This window comes from Convolutriloba macropyga, chromosome 2 (genome assembly GCF_964194025.1).
Source record: "Convolutriloba macropyga chromosome 2, txConMacr16.3, whole genome shotgun sequence".
NCBI lineage: Eukaryota > Metazoa > Xenacoelomorpha > Acoela > Convolutidae > Convolutriloba > Convolutriloba macropyga.
The window spans coordinates 85,206,101-85,226,418 of record NC_134469.1 but is presented as its reverse complement, the minus strand read 5'-3'; the positions used below and the strand labels follow the sequence as shown (position 1 = coordinate 85,226,418).

Sequence of the window (20,318 nt, the reverse complement as noted above, 5' to 3'; positions counted from 1 at the left end):
TGTATAATTATGATACAACATTTTTGTAATAGGGTCCATATATCTAATAGAAGAAAAGCTCTGACCCACTAACACAGGAACTTCTGTGCAAAAAGGAAGTTTAGTTAAGTTTGCTACCATCTTGGCACATTTTTGAACATTTAAAACGGATTCTGCTTTTTCGAAGTGAGTTCCTTTCTCGAAGAGCGTTACTGATGGACAATCATTGTTTTTTGATATTTAATCATTGTTTGAATTTTCAGTCGTTGAATGTCACATTGGAGTGTTCTAATTGTCATAAAAAAATTTCTCTCTCTTTGAGAAGTTCAAAATTACAGGTGTCAACAACGCTTGAAAGAAACATTTCCATTAATATTTTAAGATGACCAGTTTTTTATTGTGAACTTTCCTCGGAGGAAATCACCTGGAACTCCGGTTGTTTTCACCTGCTGTCCACACAAACTAATTACTTTTTACTCTAAGATTTCTGATGCAAATTCTTCATATTTGTTTTTGTGTTAAATTTTTCCGCTGATAAAAGTGGTCTGGTTGTTAACAAAAATTTTTGCATTGATTACCACAATTGCAATAAGTTTTTCTCCTGTAGGTGAAACAGGAGAAATTTGCATTTTAACCAAGTACCACGCTCAATTAGCCAAAGACATAGAGTATTGCGCACGGGCGGCTATTATAACAATTAGGCAACGCATTGTGTTGAAAGTCAACGCTTCTGTGCCATTTTGACACAAAGGAAACCCCCAACGCAAACAGTAAAAATTTACAGTGCATGGATACCAAAGTTTGATTGTGGCTCTAAATGCAAGACATAACAAAACCTGAAAATCAACCTAGAAGTGAATGGAAGATTTTTGAAAGTTATCGAGACGATATCGTTTGCACAGTTTCTAAAGATTGTAAAGAACTGCTATTGAAATTCAAGTCCTTCCTCAAAAATATAGAGCTTTTGATTGAGAAAGTCGCTGTGAATGGTAATCGGGCTTCTTGTGTATGTAAATTAAAGCAAAGGGCACAAAGTTAGCGTATAGCTGGTACAAAAATTTGTTTGAAATGAAAACTTGCCACGTTTTGTTGCTGCGCTACAACGATGTTGCTGCGCAAAAATTTTAATATGTTGAAATTACCTCTTTTATTTTACCCTTTTTCTAATGGTGATGTTAGCTATTGGTAGAGAACAGTTCAGTAAATTGTGCACATTAATTGAGTTCAGTTTATCTATCTGTTTTCAGACAACGTCATGATATTACAGTAATCTGACTTACAAAATGAAGCTCATTAATTTTATCGGTTATTTAACATTCTTCCTGTACTTTGTCAATGCTGCTGCCAGTGGTAATCAGTCTCCGAAAGAAAAGTTGATTGGCGAAAGCAAGCTATCTAACTTGATACAACCTGGTAGTAATGACAATGCTGGGCCAAAACCAGACAGTAGCAAGAAAAGTATCGAAACGGAACCAGAGCTTGATTTCCAGAAATTTGGACTTTCTAAAAGTGTCTCCGAGTACCTGAACAAAATTTATTCATCCAGCTTTTTCTTACATGGTTTTGTTGCATCGTTGGCGGTGATAATAGTGTCGGAGCTTGGTGACAAGACGTTTTTCATTGCGGCTATAATGGCAATGAGGCATCCTCGCGCTACCGTGTTGTCAGGAGCGTTATCTGCGCTGGCAATCATGACTGTTTTAGCTGCTTTGGTCGGCCATATTCTGAGCATGATTCCTAGGACGATAACATATTATGCTTCCAGCGTCCTGTTTCTTGTTTTCGGAGTGAAGATGTTCATGGAAGCGAGCAAGATGTCAGACAACGAAGGTAACTAAAAAAACTCTGTGAATTCTAGCTCTGTGAATTCAGTTTGACAGTCCCACTCTCTGGTCAGAAAGCATTTGCTAAATTATGTTGAATAGATGCCATAGACGGTCGAAACGAATAGGTCCATTGGATTTGAAGTGTAAGGCCACCACTGAACGCCTTTTAAAATTTTTTGATGCTCTGTATTTTGGGTTCATCCTTGAAAATCAATCTTGAAAGCTGAATTTGAATTATGCATGTAGGAATGGACGAGATGGAAGAAGTGCAACAACAATTGAGAAAGACAACAGATACAGAATCCCTGTCAGGTTTGGACCCCGAAAGGGGAGTATTTATTGGCGGCAATGGCTCTACCGGCGGTTTCATTCCATTCCTCTGTTCCCTTCATCGCAGGATATTCTCCAAAGTCTTTCTGCAGGCTTTCACCCTCACTTTTTTGGCTGAATGGGGAGACAGGTTAGAATTGGCTATTTATAACGTCAGCAGTTGTGGTATAAATTGACTACTGTAATTCTCTTTATGACGTTCTGCCAAACTTTTTATTAGCAAAATTTCAGCGAATAATGAACTCTGCCGCGCGTTTGATTTTTCGATTGTCGCTTTCAACACCAACCTCGTTGTACCTGAAGCAACTACACTGGTTGCAAATTAGGCAACGCATTGTGTTCAAAATCCTATTGTATGTGCACCGCTTTGTACATCAGCTTGGCAAACTCGGAACTAATGAAATAAAAGTTTTACGATGGTTGCAAGGTCTCAATATTTTTTGCAATTTACTTGTTCACAAATTGGCTCTAATTTTGGAAGACGTTCGTTCTTGCATGCGGCCGCTGTTGAATAAACTCTCATTTGATTTGTAACTTATACCATCTGAAAATTTATTCAGGCGGAAACTCAAAACTTATCTGTTTCTAGCTGCGAAGCTGTAAGCTGAGCGGAGCTATATTGCGGTGCTCTTGGTTTTTTTTGTTTCGTCGTCTGACGCTCTTCTTTCGTTTTACATTTGTTCACACCTCAAAGTTGAAAAGTCAAATTTTATGAATGACTTTTTTTTTCTCTGTAGCTGCTTTTGCGCGCGTGACGTCATTTCTCACTCTCTCTAGAAAAAGTTGTTTGCGTGACCAGATTTTGATCATAAGTGACTTACCTCACTCAATAAAATGACTTTTGCACTTTAAAATTTAAGTTTATATTGAATTAGTTTAAGGTCAAAGGAACTCATTTGTGTAATAAGGGTCCATAACGAAAAGGCTTCTGCGCAGTGAGTTTTAACAAGCTTTATTAATTTATCGTTTAATTTTTTACATAGCTTTTTGAGCGGCGTCGAGAACTTTTTCAACTTATATCTGTCTCTATTTCTATCTCTACGCGGCACGCAAATCTACTCTTTCGCAGTTATTCTGGCAATCTGCCGGCTATGTTTTAATTTTCCTGCACTGTTGAGATTTTAAATGGTGCTTAAACAAATAATAATATCAATAATAATAATATAAATAATGGCTCTTGTGCGACTTGGATTATTGTTTGTCTATACCCAGGGGGATTTCGAAAAGTTAGTTCCAAATAATTGGCTAGACAAAAAGAGGAGCAATCAATTAATTGAATTGGCAAAACATCAAAATCTATTTCAATAATTGCAATTATTGATCAATTAAATTTGAGGTTCTATCAATTATTTTCGATTTGAAAACAATTTTGCCTTGATTTAACCAAAAATGTACGCAAATTGTTTTATTATCTGATATTTTTGTGTCATTCCAATCAATTATTGAAATAAAAATAGAGTAACCAATCAATTATTGCAACCAATTAATTGCCAATTATTGCAATTACAATTAATTTTTCCAAATCCTTGAAAATTTCTTGTTGGCTTTTCCTCTCAATTTGCAGTGGTTGAACGAAATAAAACTAAACGTATCGCATAGGTTTTTGCCAGAAGTTGTTTTTCAAAATTGCAACTCAATGTGAAATATTTATCACATGCTTCCTCTTTTCTGGTCAGATAGTTCTTTTTCGTATTCTTGTTTTAAAGTGATCAGTGTTATTGAGTTGTATAAGCATTATGTTAGTTAATGTGGTTACTCAGTAGAATAAGCTCTATGTTATTTAGGGGCGTTAGTTTTTTTTTCGAGTCGTTTCCGGAATTCTTCGCGCTATGTTTTGTTCACACGATTTCATGGTTTTTGAAGTCAAATTGCAGTCATGATTTTGGTCACTCCGAAAAAGGAAGTTGAGCGAAAAAGCTAGTGGTTTTGCGGTGTGAAATTTTTTCGCTCCATTTCTGACGTAGTGAGAAAAGGGTATTTCAACAAAAATTCGCTTTCGCTGGTGATTTTTTGTTCACATGCGGCAATTTCACTTTGATTTTTTCTGTTTTTTTTTTCGATTTTTACTGTTTGGTCAATTTCTTGGATCGTATAACCATTAAGCTTGTATATGTTAACTAAATTCATTGACGTCTATTTTTTCACTAGATTACATTAATGAATGAAGTATGTAGTTTTCGTTCACGGTTTTTTAATTAAATTTTAGTACTCTTATCAAGTAAGTTCAAGCTGGACCTATTCGATGGTCACTGAATATCTCAATGTTGTCGTATTATATGTTTTGTCCCTATTTTTTGCGTGATAGATATTTAACTGACTGATCTTACATAAGGTTTGAAATTATTTCTGTTGCTTTTTGCAATTTTTGGTCAGTTTTTCACTGTCCGATTTAGTTTTGCGTCTTCGGAATCAGGATTAACTGTTAAAACGGGTTGGAAGAGGATATTATGTCATTGAGCAGTTCTCTTCGAAGCTTTATGAACTTTTAGTAGTTGAAACTGCTCTGGAGGTAAAATTTGAATTTAATGGCAATTTTGTAAGTAGGGAGCGCCCAACATATTCTTGCCCCCTCCCCCGCGAGATTACCAGATACATGATTCTCGGTAATTTTTAGCGGGTTACAACAGAGCTTGGTCGCAGACCAATTGTTAGGAAGAGAATTTTCTCACGTTGGTAGGCCAATTAGTCAAATTGATGTTCGTCGCGTTAACATGATGTTATTTACAAAATCAAAATTCAATATTATATCAAAATTCACCCGTTCTGTGTATAAAAAAGGTCTCTAACATTTTTTCCTCTCATCGGATGAAAAAACAAATTAGTTTGCTCCCCAGCAATTAGGCGAGACTGAAAAATATGGCAGTGCTAATTCTCAACCGTCGCCCTCTAAATTTAAGAGTTAAGTGCAGTTAAGAACGTAGCCATGCCTCTCATTGTACAGTTCAGCAGGACAACTCAGGAGGAAGAAAGTTTTGTTTTTTTCTCCGCGCCTAAAACCAAAGGGACACTGCATACAGAGGAAACCCAAGGAAATACATCCTTTAATATTGAAGTCAACGATTTAAAAAAAGATAAGCTATACTCCGCTTTGAGTATTAAAAATCGTAGGAATTTGCAACAATAAATAGAAATTATTGGAGGCATCGTGGTTTTTTTTTCAAGTTCAAAGAATTTGAATTGTGTTGGGGCGCTGTCTTTTTGTAAAGATCTGTTCACACATTTTCATGGTTTTTGAAGTCAAATTGGAGTAATGATTTTGGTCACTCCGAAACAGGAAATTGAGCGAAAAAGCGAGTGGTGTTGCGGTGTGAAGTTTTTATCTCCAATTCTAACGTAGTGAAAAAACGGTGTTTGAACAAAAATTCGCTTTCTCGCTAGTGATTTTTTGTTCACATGCGGCAATTTCATTTTGATTTTTACTGTTTTTTCGATTATTTTTGGATCGGATTTTGTTTCTAAATGGTTCTCCTCCCAATTCGTTTATAGTTTACTCCAGGCCTTGTGTGTTGTATGAACCAAATTTTCATTTCTCGCTAGTGATTTTCTGTTCACAGGCGGCATTTTGACATGGATTTTAGTTTTTTTTTGAAATTTTTTGAACTGATTTTTTTAGAAATGGTTTTCCCAAATCACGCGCATTCCGTTCTATGTCTAGTTTTTGCTTAGTCAATGAAAATTCTCTGAATTGTTCGTCAAGACTTGTCCTGCTACGGTTTTTTAAATTCGCTTTACCTTTTGATCACGTTTTTCGTTTTACTTTGTCATGATTTTCACGTTTGACTTCTGACTTATCTGGCTCACTGTTTCAACTGAATGGATTCTAAATATTTTCACGCATTGAATTGCGCAGTGTAGTGAATACGGTCAATGCCAAAGGAGCAAAATCAAAAGAAACTGGATAAAACGATGAAGCCCGGTCATATAGTCATGGTGCATTAGGGTATCAAAGTTCATTAGAGCGATTGCTAGCTGATATTTGTATTAAGCTGGGGAGCAATGGATCAACGTTCACGTCGTGCCCCCCGTGAGTACCCGCTAGGGGAAACCAATGATCCAAATTCAACCGCAAATTCTTCAATCCACAACCTGAAAATTCTTTCGCTCAATGTGGAAGGTCTCACAAATGCAAAGAAGGATGTTATAGAGCACATAGCTCAAACGCACGCAGTACATGTCATATTTCTACAAGAGACCCACAAACAGCATGAAGGCTTCTGCATCCCCAACTACGACGCAGCCTTTGAGTCGCTGAACACTGCCAACCGTAGCGCTGGCCTAGTCACCCTGGTCCGCAAGGACATCCCCTACAAGCGCATATGCAACTCCCTCCCCAGTCAATGGCAATGGCACTGTGTTGAGATTCATGGGATAAAACTGGTCAATGTGTACAGGCCACCTAGCTCGTCTCTATGGAACCCACACGATCTCCCCACAGCTGAAATCTACATTGGCGATTTCAACTGTGCCCACACGGCTTGGGGATACAAGACAGACTCAGTGGATGGAACAAGACTGATGGAATGGACGGAGCTGGCCGACCTACATGTCCACTACCAACCTTCTGTCTACACCTTTCGCTCTGCCATTTGGGGTACATCCACTCACCCTGACCTTGTGATCAGCAGGAGCAGAGACGACACAGACTACCAGGTACTCAGTCAATTCCCCAAATCGCAGCACTTCCCGATTCTCACCACCCTGGGAACTCAGATCGAGTGTTTCCCCACAAGCTACCTGCCGCGATGGAACTTCTGGAAGGCTAACTGAGACAAGTTCCGGAAGATCACCGAGAAGTCCATCGGCAATGTGAAGATCAGAGACATCTCCGAAGCTTAGAAAGAGTTCTGCCAACTCATGCGCACTGCTGCTAAAAGAAGCATCCCTAGAGGGGCACGGAAGGAGTACATCCCCTGCTGGGACAGTAGCAAAGCTGCTTTGTACAAAGAGGCCACGCAGGCTAACGACTACGCCAAAAGACGCAGGGCCGGCGAGAAGCTACTCGCAGAACTCTCCAAGGACCGCGAACAACGCTGGATTGATACGGTAGAAAAGACTGACTTCACCCGATCTTCTCGTAAAGCTTTTCAACTGATGCGCAAGCTCAACAACCGGCATCAAACGAAGACGGTGAACACAGTCAACGCCAATGAGTACGCCACTATGCTCGCAAATGTATCTCGCATCCCCAGAACCGAACCTGCCCTGAAGCACGAAATACGAGCTCACATGAAGTCCTTTCGGGAAGAGAAGAAGGAAAACATCTCGCTGAGCGGTAAGATCCAAACCCAGGAAGTGATCGACGCCATCCGAGAGATCAAGCAGAACAAGCAACCTGGCTTGGACCAAATGTTCCCGGAATTCCTGAAAAACCTAGGACCCAACGCCCTTAGCTGGCTGACTGAATTTCTCCAACGCTGCTTCAATTTCCGCTGCATACCAAAAATTTGGCGGAAAGCCAAAATTATACCGGTCTTGAAACCAAAGAAAGACCCAGTCGACGTCAGAAGCTACAGACCAATCTCGCTTCTGAGCCTTGGATACAAACTCTACGAACGCGTCGTTATGAAAAGGATCTCTCCTTTTGTCGAATGCGCCCTCCCAGATGAACAGTTTGGATTTCGACCCCACAGATCTACTGAACTCCAAGTACTGAACATCACCCAAGAGATCGAGGACGCTTTCCAGGCTAAGAGTTCTGTAGGTGCCGTCTTTGTCGATCTCTCTTCAGCCTATGACACTGTCTGGATAACCGGACTCACTTACAAGCTCACGAAGATGATCCCGGATGTCCACGTCATTCAGGTCATCCAAGACCTGATTTCTAACCGCAGTTTCAGGGTCCACACTGGCAACACCAAATCCACATGGAGGAGGGTACGGAATGGCCTGCCACAAGGCTCTGTTCTAGCGCCTATACTGTTCAACTGCTACACGTTTGATACCCCTTCAAGCAGGTGCAGCAAGTACATGTACGCAGACGACAGCGCCCTCCTCGCCAGAGGCAAAACCACAATCGCCGTCCAGGCGGACCTCCAAGCTGATGCTTCAAAGAGTCGAGCTTCAAATACCTCGGGGTTGAACTTGACAGGTCCCTGACCTACAACCAGCACTGCACTAACACGGCTGAGAAGCTCCAGAAACGTGTGAACCTCATTAGAATGCTTGCCGGCAAGTCTTGGGGCACTAAGCCAAGGAGCTTGCGCATCTCTTCGCTTGCTCTTGTACAGTCAGTGGCTGATTACGCGTGCAGTGTCTGGCACAACTCCGCGCATGCGCCCAAAGTCGACCGCAAGATGTTCCAGGCCATGCGAATAGTTTCCGGCACCCCCATGAATACGAAAACAGATTTCCTCCCGCTCGTGTCCAACATGGAGAATCCTCGCAAGAGGCGTGACAGCATTGTTGACGCTAGAGCGCGCACATGTCAGAATTCTAACATCAAACTTCTGAATCACCTTGTGGACGATACCAGAAGACGCTCCCGGCTGAAGAGCAGAATCCAATTCCCCGCGAAGAAACCGCAGACGGTATTGCAACAACTCAACGAAGAAATCCCCGTCGATTTCAACAAGGCCTCGGACAAGCTCCCCAGGAGGTCTTGGTGCCGGCTCAACCGCCTCCGCACTAGCGCGCTCAAGTCCAACTGGAACAACACTACCTGTGTCTGTGGCCTGAGCAGACCATCTTCCCAGCACATCGTGGAAGAGTGCCCTCTAAAGTACCTACCAGGAGGCATGGGAGAACTTTGCCACCTCACGGAGACCGCCATAGACTGGCTTGAAGAACTCAACCTGGATATATGAAGAAGCGAACGACTGATGATGATGTATTAAGCTTAATACCCTTAGTTTAAAAGCTGAAGTAAGTATAGATTGAGAGTCAAACTGGAACTGCACAATGAATTCCAACAATTTTTGAAACAATTTTTTTGTTAATTTCGACCTCTTCCTTTTCGCTTTTCTTTAATCGCGATGTGCGTCTAGCGCGTCAACGGCGGCTGTTTTCCGGCAGTCTGCCGGCTATGTTTAAGTCTTTTCGTTGTATTTTGCTTAGTCCAACACAGTAGCAGAAATTGGTATTAGAGAAGCTGGCAGATAATTTTTGCACTTTCGCTGTTCTGTTTTAAAAAGATGTTAATTGAGTTGTTTTCAATATGTGATGAAAAGTTGCTACCTTAATTGCATTCATTCACCACTAAGGGTTACTCTACGTGCCTTGATTGTTTAAGTATTTTAAAAATAAAGCCGTCATTTAACTTGTCCGTCCCGGCTACTTTATCGTCTCTCAATCAATGTTCAATTAAAATTTTTTCCCAACTTTTAAAGGGAAGCTCAGGAGTTCAGAAGTATATTTACAGTGGTCCCTAGATTATTTGTTTTAACTATTGTTAAGCTTGTATATGTTAACTAATTTCATTGACGTCTAATCTTTCCCTAGATTGCATTAATGAATGAGGTAAGTAGTTTTCGTTCACTGTTTTTTTTAATTAAATTTTAGTACTTTTATCAAGTAAGTTCAAGCTGAACCTATCCAATGAGCACTGAATATCTCAATGTTGTCGAATTATATCAGTTTTGTCCCTATGTTTTGATTGATAGATATTTGATAGAAGCTGCTCTGGCGGTAAAATTTGAATTTAATAGCATTTTTGTAGATTACCAGCTACACGATTCTCTGTAATTTTTAGCGGGTTACAACAGAACTTCGTCGCAGACAAATTGTTGGCAAGAAATTTTTCTCACGTTGGTAGGCCAATGAGTCAAATTGTTGTTCGTTGCGTTAACGTGGTGTCATTTACAAAATCAAAATTCAATATTATAGTTAAACAGCCAGTCGTAGTCCCCGTATAAATGTCTTAATATGTCAGCATCTCTATGCAGCTTCTTCGGCAACTTTGACTTTTTTCAACAATTGTTGTTCCTTTTTCGATCCTGACACTTTTAAGACTTTGAGCATACCGCCCGTTCTGTGAATGAAGGTCTAACAATTTGTTCTCTCATCGGATGAAAAAACAAATTAGTTTGCTCCCCAGCAATTAGGCGAGACCGAAAAATATGGCAGTGCTAATTCTCAACCGTCACCCTCTAAATTTAAGAGTTACGTGCAGTTAAGAACGTAGCCATGCCTCGCATTGTACAGCTCAGCAGGACAACTCAGGAGGAAGAAAGTTTTAGTTTTTTTTGTTTATTTTTCACCGCGCCTAAAACCAAAGAGACACTGCATACAGAGAAAACCCAAGGAAATACATCCTATAATATAGAAGTCAACGATTTAAAAAAAAGAGATAAGCAACACTCCGCTTCGAGTCGTAAAAATCGTAGGAATTTGCAGCAATAAATAGAAATTATTGGGGACATCGTGGTTTTTTTTTGAAGTTCAAACAATTTGAATTGTTTTGGGGCGCTGTCTTTTTTGTAAAGATCTGTTCACACATTTTCATGGTTTTTGAAGTCAAATTAGAGTAATGATTTTGGTCACTCCGAAACAGGAAGTTGAGCGATAAAGCGAGTGGTTTTGCAGTGTGAAGTTTTTTTTGCTCTAATTCTAACGTAGTGAGAAAACGGTGTTTGAACAAAAGATCGCTTTCTCGCTAGTCATTTTTGGTTCACATGAGGCAATTTCATTTTGATTTTTACTGTTTTGTCGATTTTTTTTGGATCCAATTTTGTTTCTAAATGGTTGTCGTAATTCGTTTATAGTTTATTCTAGGTCTTGTGTGTTGTATGAACCAAATTTTCATTTTGCGCTAGTGATTTTCTGTTCACAGGCGGCATTTTGACATGGATTTTCAGTTTTTTTTAAATTTATGAACTGATTTTTTGGAAATGGTTTTCCCAAATCACTCACATTCCCTTCTATGTCTAGTTTTTGCTTAGTCAATGAAATTTCCCTGAATTGTACGTCAAGACTTGTCCTGCTACGGTTTTTTAATTTTGCTTTACCTTTTGATCACGTTTTTCGTTTTACTTCATGATTTTCACGTTTGACTTATGACTTATCTGACTCACTGTTTCAACTAAATGGATTCTAAATGTTTTCACGCATTGAATTGCGCAATGTAGTGAATACGGTCAATGCCAAAAGGAAACTGGATAAACCGATGAAGCCCGGTCAATAAGTCTGTGCATTAGGGTATCAAAGTTCATTAGAGCGATTTCCAGCTGACATTTGTATCAAGCTTTATACCCTTAGTTTAAAAGCTGAAGTAAGTTTAGATTGAGAGTCCAACTGAAACTGCACAATGAATTGGAACAATTTTTGAAACAATTTTTTGTTAATTTCGACCTCTCTTCCTTATTCCTTTTCTTTCAATCCTGATGTGCGTCTAGCGCGTCAACGGCGGCTGTTTTCCGTCAGTCTGCCGGCTATGTTTAAATCGTTTCATTGTATATTGCTTAGTCCAACACAGTAGCAGAAATTGGTATTAGAGAAGCTGGCAGATAATTTTTGCACTTTTGCTGTTCTGTTTCAAAAAGATGTTAATTGAGTTGTTTTCAATATGTGATGAAAAGTTGCTACCTTAATTGCATTCATTAACCCCTAAGGGTTAATCTACGTGCCTTGATTGTTTAAGTATTTTAAAAATAAAGCCGTCATTTAACATGTCCGTCCCGGCTACTTTATCGTCTCTCAATCAATGTTCAATTAAAATTTTCCAACTTTTAAAGGGAAGCTCAGGAGTTCAGAAGTATATTTACAGTGGTCCCTAGATTATTTGTTTTAACTATTGTTAAGCTCGTATATGTTAACTAATTTCATTGACGTCTAATTTTTCCCTAGATTGCATTAATGAATGAGTGAATGAGGTAAGTAGTTTTCGTTCACGGTTTTTTTAATTAAATTTTAGTACTTTTATCAACTAAGTTCAAGCTGAACCTATTCGATGGTCACTGATTATCTCAATGTTGTCGAATTATATCAGTTTTGTCCTTATTTTTCGATTGATAGATATTTATATTGACTGATCTTACACAAGGTTTGAAGTTAGTTCTGTTGCTTTTTGTGATTTTTGGTCAGTTTTTGACTCTCCGATTTAATTTTGCGTTTCGGAATCAGGATTAACTGTTAAAACAGGTGGGAAGAGGATATTAGGTCATTGAGCAGTTCTCTTTGAAGCTTTATGAAAGTTTAGTAGTAGAAGCTGCTCTGGCGGTAAAATTTGAATTTAATAGCATTTTTGTAGATTACCAGCTACACGATTCTCTGTAATTTTTAGCGGGTTACAACAGAACTTCGTCGCAGACAAATTGTTGGCAAGAAATTTTTCTCACGTTGGTAGGCCAATGAGTCAAATTGTTGTTCGTTGCGTTAATGTGGTGTCATTTACAAAATCAAAATTCAATATTATAGTTAAACAGCCATTCGTAGTCCCCGTATAAATGTCTTAATATGTCAGCATCTCTATGCAGCTTCTTCGGCAAGTTTGACTTTTTTCAACAATTGTTGTTCCTTTTTCGATTCTGACACTTTTAAGACTTTGAGCATACCGCCCGTTCTGTGAATGAAGGTCTAACAATTTGTTCTCTCATCGGATGAAAAAACAAATTAGTTCGCTTCCCAGATATTAGGCGAGACCGAAAAATATGGCAGTGCTCATTTATAATTCTCAACCGTCACCCTCTAAATTTAAGAGTTACGTGCAGTTAAGAACGTAGCCATGCCTCGCATTGTACAGCTCAGCAGGACAACTCAGGAGGAAGAAAGTTTTAGTTTTTTTGTTTATTTTTCACCGCGCCTAAAACCAAAGAGACACTGCATACAGAGAAAACCCAAGGAAATACATCCTATAATATAGAAGTCAACGATTTAAAAAAAAGAGATAAGCAACACTCCGCTTCGAGTCGTAAAAATCGTAGGAATTTGCAGCAATAAATAGAAATTATTGGGGACATCGTGGTTTTTTTTCAAGTTCAAACAATTTGAATTGTATTGGGGCGCTGTCTTTTTTGTAAAGATCTGTTCACACATTTTCATGGTTTTTGAAGTCAAATTAGAGTAATGATTTTGGTCACTCCGAAACAGGAAGTTGAGCAATAAAGCGAGTGGTTTTGCAGTGTGAAGTTTTTTTTGCTCTAATTCTAACGTAGTGAGAAAACGGTGTTTGAACAAAAGATCGCTTTCTCGCTAGTCATTTTTGGTTCACATGCGGCAATTTCATTTTGATTTTTACTGTTTTGTCGATTTGTTTTGGATCCAATTTTGTTTCTAAATGGTTGTCGTAATTCGTTTATAGTTTATTCTAGGCCTTGTGTGTTGTATGAACCAAATTTTCATTTCGCGCTAGTGATTTTCTGTTCACAGGCGGCATTTTGACATGGATTTTCAGTTTTTTTTTAAATTTATGAACTGATTTTTTGGAAATGGTTTTCCCAAATCACTCACATTCCCTTCTATGTCTAGTTTTTGCTTAGTCAATGAAATTTCCCTGAATTGTACGTCAAGACTTGTCCTGCTACGGTTTTTTTAATTCGCTTTACCTTTTGATCACGTTTTTCGTTTTACTTTGTCATGATTTTCACGTTTGACTTCTGACTTATCTGGCTCACTGTTTCAACTGAATGGATTCTAAATATTTTCACGCATTGAATTGCGCAGTGTAGTGAATACGGTCAATGCCAAAGGAGCAAAATCAAAAGAAACTGGATAAAACGATGAAGCCCGGTCATATAGTCATGGTGCATTAGGGTATCAAAGTTCATTAGAGCGATTGCTAGCTGATATTTGTATTAAGCTTAATACCCTTAGCTTAAAAGCTGAAGTAAGTATAGATTGAGAGTCAAACTGAAACTGCACAATGAATTCCAACAATTTTTGAAACAATTTTTTTTGTTAATTTCGACCTCTTCCTTATTGCTTTTCTTTCAACCGCGATGTGCGTCTAGCGCGTCAACGGCGGCTGTTTTCCGGCAGTCTGCCGGCTATGTTTAAGTATTTTCGTTGTATTTTGCTTAGTCCAACACAGTAGCAGAAATTGGTATTAGAGAAGCTGGCAGATAATTTTTGCACTTTCGCTGTTCTGTTTTAAAAAGATGTTAATTGAGTTGTTTTCAATATGTGATGAAAAGTTGCTACCTTAATTGCATTCATTCACCACTAAGGGTTACTCTACGTGCCTTGATTGTTTAAGTATTTTAAAAATAAAGCCGTCATTTAACATGTCCGTCCCGGCTACTTTATCGTCTCTCAATCAATGTTCAATTAAAATTTTTTCCCAACTTTTAAAGGGAAGCTCAGGAGTTCAGAAGTATATTTACAGTGGTCCCTAGATTATTTGTTTTAACTATTGTTAAGCTTGTATATGTTAACTAATTTCATTGACGTCTAATTTTTCCCTAGATTGCATTAATGAATGAGTGAATGAGGTAAGTAGTTTTCATTCACTATTTTTTCTATTAAATTTTAGTACTTTTATCAACTGAGTTCAAGCTGAACCTATTCGATGGTCACTGATTATCTCAATGTTGTCGAATTATATCAGTTTTGTCCTTATTTTTTGATTGATAGATATTTATTTTGACTGATCTTACACAAGGTTTGAAGTTAGTTCGGTTGCTTTTTGTGATTTTTGGTCAGTTTTTGACTCTCCGATTTAATTTTGCGTCTTCGGAATCAGGATTAACTGTTAAAACAGGTGGGAAAAGGATATTAGGTCATCGAGCAGTTCTCTTTGAAGCTTTATGAAAGTGTAGTAGTAGAAGCTGCTCTGGCGGTAAGATTTGAATTTAATAGCATTTTTGTAGATTACCAGCTACACGATTCTCTGTAATTTTTAGCTGGTTACAACAGAACTTCGTCGCAGACAAATTGTTGGGAAGAAATTTTTCTCACGTTGGTAGGCCAATGAGTCAAATTGTTGTTCGTCGCGTTAACGTGGTGTCATTTACAAAATCAAAATTCAATATTGTAGTTAAACAGCCAGTCGTAGTCCCCGTATAAATGTCTTTATATGTCAGCATCTCTATGCAGCTTCTTCGGAAAGTTTGACTTTTTTCAACAATTGTTGTTCCTTTTTCGATCCTGACACTTTTAAGACTTTGAGCATACCGCCCCTTCTGTGAATGAAGGTGTAACAATTTGTTCTCTGATCGGATGAAAAAACAAACTAGTTCGCTTCCCAGCAATTAGGCGAGACCGAAAAATATGGCAGTGCTCATTTATAATTCTCAACCGTCACCCTCTAAATTTAAGAGTTACGTGCAGTTAAGAACGTAGCCATGCCTCGCATTGTACAGCTCAGCAGGACAACTCAGGAGGAAGAAAGTTTTAGTTTTTTTTGTTTATTTTTCACCGCGCCTAAAACCAAAGAGACACTGCAAACAGAGAAAACCCAAGGAAATACATCATATAATATAGAAGTCAACGATTTAAAAAAAGAGATAAGCAACACTCCGCTTCGAGTCGTAAAAATCGTAGGAATTTGCAACATGAATAGAAATTATTGGGGACATCGTCGTTTTTTTCAAGTTCAAACAATTTGAATTGTATTGGGGCGCTGTCTTTTTTGTAAAGATCTGTTCACACATTTTCATGGTTTTTGAAGTCAAATTAGAGTAATGATTTTGGTCACTCCAAAACAGGAAGTTGAGCGATAAAGCGAGTGGTTTTGCGGTTTGAAGTTTTTTTGCTCTAGTTCTAACGTAGTGAGAAAACGGTGTTTGAACAAAAGATCGCTTTCTCGCTAGTCATTTTTGGTTCACATGCGGCAATTTCATTTTGATTTTTACTGTTTTGTCGGATTTTTTGGATCCAATTTTGTTTCTAAATGGTTGTCGCACTTCGTTTATAGTTTATTCTAGGCCTTGTGTGTTGTATGAACCAAATTTTCATTTCGCGCTAGTGATTTTCTGTTCACAGGCGGCATTTTGACATGGATTTTCAGTTTTTTTTAAATTTATGAACTGATTTTTTGGAAATGGTTTTCCCAAATCACTCACATTCCCTTCTATGTCTAGTTTTTGCTTAGTCAATGAAATTTCCCTGAATTGTACGTCAAGACTTGTCCTGCTACGGTTTTTTAAATTCGCTTTACCTTTTGATCACGTTTTTCGTTTTACTTTGTCATCATTTTCACGTTTGACTTCTGACTTATCTGGCTCACTGTTTCAACTGAATGGATTCTAAATATTTTCACGCATTGAATTGCGCAGTGTACTGAATACGGTCAATGCCAAAGGAGCAAAATCAAAAGAAACTGGATAAAACGATGAAGCCCGGTCATATAGTCATGGTGCATTAGGGTATCAAAGTTCATTAGAGCGATTGCTAGCTGATATTTGTATTAAGCTTAATACCCTTAGTTTAAAAGCTGAAGTAAGTATAGATTGAGAGTCAAACTGAAACTGCACAATGAATTCCAACAATTTTTGAAACAATTTTTTTGTTAATTTCGACCTCTTCCTTATTGCTTTTCTTTCAATCGCGATGTGCGTCTAGCGCGTCAACGGCGGCTGTTTTCCGGCAGTCTGCCGGCTATGTTTAAGTCTTTTCGTTGTATTTTGCTTAGTCCAACACAGTAGCAGAAATTGGTATTAGAGAAGCTGGCAGATAATTTTTGCACTTTCGCTGTTCTGTTTTAAAAAGATGTTAATTGAGTTGTTTTCAATATGTGATGAAAAGTTGCTACCTTAATTGCATTCATTCACCACTAAGGGTTACTCTACGTGCCTTGATTGTTTAAGTATTTTAAAAATAAAGCCGTCATTTAACATGTCCGTCCCGGCTACTTTATCGTCTCTCAATCAATGTGCAATTAAAATTTTTTCCCAACTTTTAAAGGGAAGCTCAGGAGTTCAGAAGTATATTTACAGTGGTCCCTAGATTATTTGTTTTAACTATTGTTAAGCTTGTATATGTTAACTAATTTCATTGACGTCTAATCTTTCCCTAGATTGCATTAATGAATGAGGTAAGTAGTTTTCGTTCACGGTTTTTTTTAATTAAATTTTAGTACTTTTATCAAGTAAGTTCAAGCTGAACCTATCCAATGAGCACTGAATATCTCAATGTTGTCGAATTATATCAGTTTTGTCCCTATGTTTTGATTGTTAGATATTTATATTGACTGATCTTACACAAGGTTTGAAGTTAGTTCTGTTGCTTTTTGTGATTTTTGATCAGTTTTTGACTGTCCGATTTAATTTTGCGTCCTCGGAATCCGGATTAACTGTTAAATCAGGTGGGAATAATAGGTCATTGAGCAGTTCTCGTTAAAGTTTTGTGAAATTTTAGTATGCTGTGGCGTTATAATTTTAATTTTATGGCAATTTTGTAAGTAGGGAGCGCCCAACATATTCTTGCCCCCTCCCCCGCGAGATTACCAGCTACACGATTCTCGGTAATTTTTAGCGGGTTGCAACAGAACCTGGTCGCAGATCATTTGTTAGGAAGAAATTTGTCTGACGTTGGTAGGCCAATGATTCACATTGATGTTTGTCGCGTTAACTTGGTGTCATTTACGAAATCGAAGTTCAATATTATAGTTAAACAGCCAGTCGTATTCCACGTATAAATGTCTTATTATGTCAGCATCTCTATGCATCTTCTTGTTTTCTATGTAAAGATTTACCTTTTCAACAATTGTTGTTCCTTTCTCGATCCTCGCACGTTCAAGACTGAGCATACCGCCCGTTCTGTGCATAAAAAAGGTCTCTAACATTTTTTCCTCTTATCGGATGAAAAAACAAATTAGTTTGCTCCCCAGCAATTAGGCGAGACCGAAAAATATGGCAGTGCTAATTCTCAACCGTCACCCTCTAAATTTAAGAGTTACGTGCAGTTAAGAACGTAGCCATGCATTGCATTGTACAGTTCAGCAGGACAACTCAGGAGGACAATTCGGGAGGAAGTTTTACAGTTTTTTTTGTTTTTTTTTTCACCCCGCCTAAAACCAAAGAAACGCTGCATACAGAGAAAACCCAATAAAACACCTCCTAAAATATAGAAGTCAACTATTTTTAAAAAGAGATAAACAATACTCATCTTCGAGTCGTAAAAATCGTAGGAATTTGCAACAGTAAATAGAGAAATCCTGGCAAAAGTTATTAAAACTGTGAACTGAGTAAGAAAATGAGTTAATGAGTGGAGCGTGTTCAGGTCTCAAATGGCGACTGTGATCTTGGCGGCGAGAGAGCACGTGGGAGCTGTCATCATCGGAGGAACCCTGGGACATGCCCTGTGTACCGGGTTGGCTGTTCTGGGCGGCCGCATCATTGCACAAAAGATATCTGTGAAAGCCGTCACATATCTAGGGGCTGTAGTGTTTCTTATATTTGGACTGTCTGCTTTTTTCTTCGCACCTGAGAAGCAGGCTGTCTGAGTTGAAGCTTTCCTCCGATCTCACTACCTTTTGCTACAATTTGTTGTTGTTGTTTTTGTTGTTGTCAGCTTCATGCCCAATATTCAGCCTCCTCTTCTTTTCGAATATATTTTCAAATCACAGTAGTGTACAATTGCTACTCTTACATTATGCAACAAATAACTGAAACCTTTGGATCGACTCTGCCCCCGCCCCCCGCCCCATTTATTAAAGATATGTTATACTATAGCGTGTTACTATGTAGCAAAATAGCACGTGCGCCTCTGGGGGGGGGGGGGGGGGGGGGGTGGGTGGTAAAATTTATACACCCTCTAAGCTGAGGGTGGGGCAGAATAGATCCAAACTTTTCACCCTCACTTTGAAATGCCAGAAAACTGCAGACCTCGAATGACTCTTAAGTAGGTTGGTTGATCGCTTTTGAAACTTAGGCTTTTGAAATGTACATTGAATACCTCAACTGTTGAACAAAGAAATGTTAGCCATAGAATTCAAGCATGATGAATAATTTTATTTCGGTTACTAAGATTAATTGCTCCGAGACAAAATTTTCTGCTGTCAATATAGTCGCGTATGCTTTCGAGAACTGAATATTCACTCGACCGCTCTAACTTCCAATCTAAAATATTTATTGCTCTCGAACGATGTTTTGCTTGGCCGTTTTTATTCTAGAAAATTCTTTCGCTCGTTTGAGTGACTTCTTCACGCTCTCTCGATGTCTTGATTTTTGATTGACCTCTTTCAGAATTGAAGCCTTTAACTTCAGTCAATTCGCAGTAGTTTTCTGCTGAAAGTCTAAGCAATGAAAAAGAGCGCCGTCTCGAGACCAATTCGGATCTATTCTGTTTCGGAAACAACGGGGGGGGGGTGGCGTCCGAAACCGAATAGATCCAGCAACCGGTCGGTTGATTCTCAAGTCAGGATGTTTTGATGGCACATCTCGCGTAAGTAGTTGGCTATCGTTGATTTTTTTTGAATAAAGTGCCATATTTTACTGAGACGTCGTTCAAGAAATTGGTTAATTTCAGGTTTTATCAAGACTTGTCACGATTTGAAAATAAAAGCTTGGCTGAACAATATCCTTAACAAGATCTTGCGTATCTTGAGGTCCATAAAGTTTCGTTTCACCTGATAATTTTTTAAATTTTTAGCTAAAGGGCAGAATCATCGTTATGGAGCAATTAATCAGACAGTAGTGGGTTATGTTGGCTGTGGTCTGTCACTGTTTTGTGCCATTTATTGGGCTGTGTTTGTGATGCTAGTTTTTGATATGCATATCTTTAAACAAGAGAAGTGTTCTTTATATATAATTCCCACGACAGTTGATGGGTTCATTGTATACCACAGTGTGGAAAATTCACCCAATACCCACAATCTGTATAGATGTACAAATTATGATTTAATCGATATTGTTTATAATTATGAAACAATTTTAGTTTTCCATAAATTGTTACATCCTTTCCAATCTCCTCTTCACTTATGGTAGACAGACAGGTTTTAGTTGCTAAAGTTCTCAGCGATTCTTGAAAAGAAAACTTCGTTAGAAAACTGGAGAACTGTATTTAATATTCAAGATTAATACCCAAGGGTTTACTAAAGATGTTTGCCCCTAAAAAATATCGAGGTCCAAAAGTTGGGCTACTTCTGGTTTATTCTTGACTATAACAGGCACTATTGTTCGCTAGTTATAGTGTGCTTTTATCTTCATATAATGTTTTTGAGAGAGCGAGAAAAAGTAGGTTTAAAAAGTTTTTGCTAAGCAAGCGTGTGGCATTTTCAAAGCTGTTTTTTTTACAAACCCCACTTAGTTTGTCACTACATTTAAGAGCAAGTAATACTTATCTCTGAACTATTCTTGACCATTTTATGGA

At 38.3% G+C, this 20,318-nt stretch overlaps 1 protein-coding gene across 1 annotated transcript; it reads left to right on the top strand.

The window, feature by feature from the left end:
- The first annotated feature begins 1,230 nt into the window (after positions 1–1,230).
- Positions 1,231–18,647, top strand: LOC142335525 (putative divalent cation/proton antiporter TMEM165). Its single transcript, XM_075384065.1, has 3 exons — positions 1,231–1,809; positions 2,052–2,265; positions 18,228–18,647. Exons 1-3 carry the CDS (start codon positions 1,263–1,265, stop codon positions 18,448–18,450), a joined length of 984 nt encoding a protein of 327 aa, XP_075240180.1. The 5' UTR covers positions 1,231–1,262; the 3' UTR covers positions 18,451–18,647.
- The last annotated feature ends 1,671 nt before the right edge of the window (positions 18,648–20,318 follow it).

Coding starts and splice junctions, on each gene's coding strand:
- LOC142335525 (XM_075384065.1), top strand. CDS start 1,263: ATGAAGCTCATTAATTTTATCGGTTATTTAACATTCTTCCTGTACTTT. Junction 1,810..2,051: donor CAAGATGTCAGACAACGAAG/GTAACTAAAAAA, acceptor TTATGCATGTAG/GAATGGACGAGATGGAAGAA. Junction 2,266..18,227: donor TTGGCTGAATGGGGAGACAG/GTTAGAATTGGC, acceptor GAGCGTGTTCAG/GTCTCAAATGGCGACTGTGA.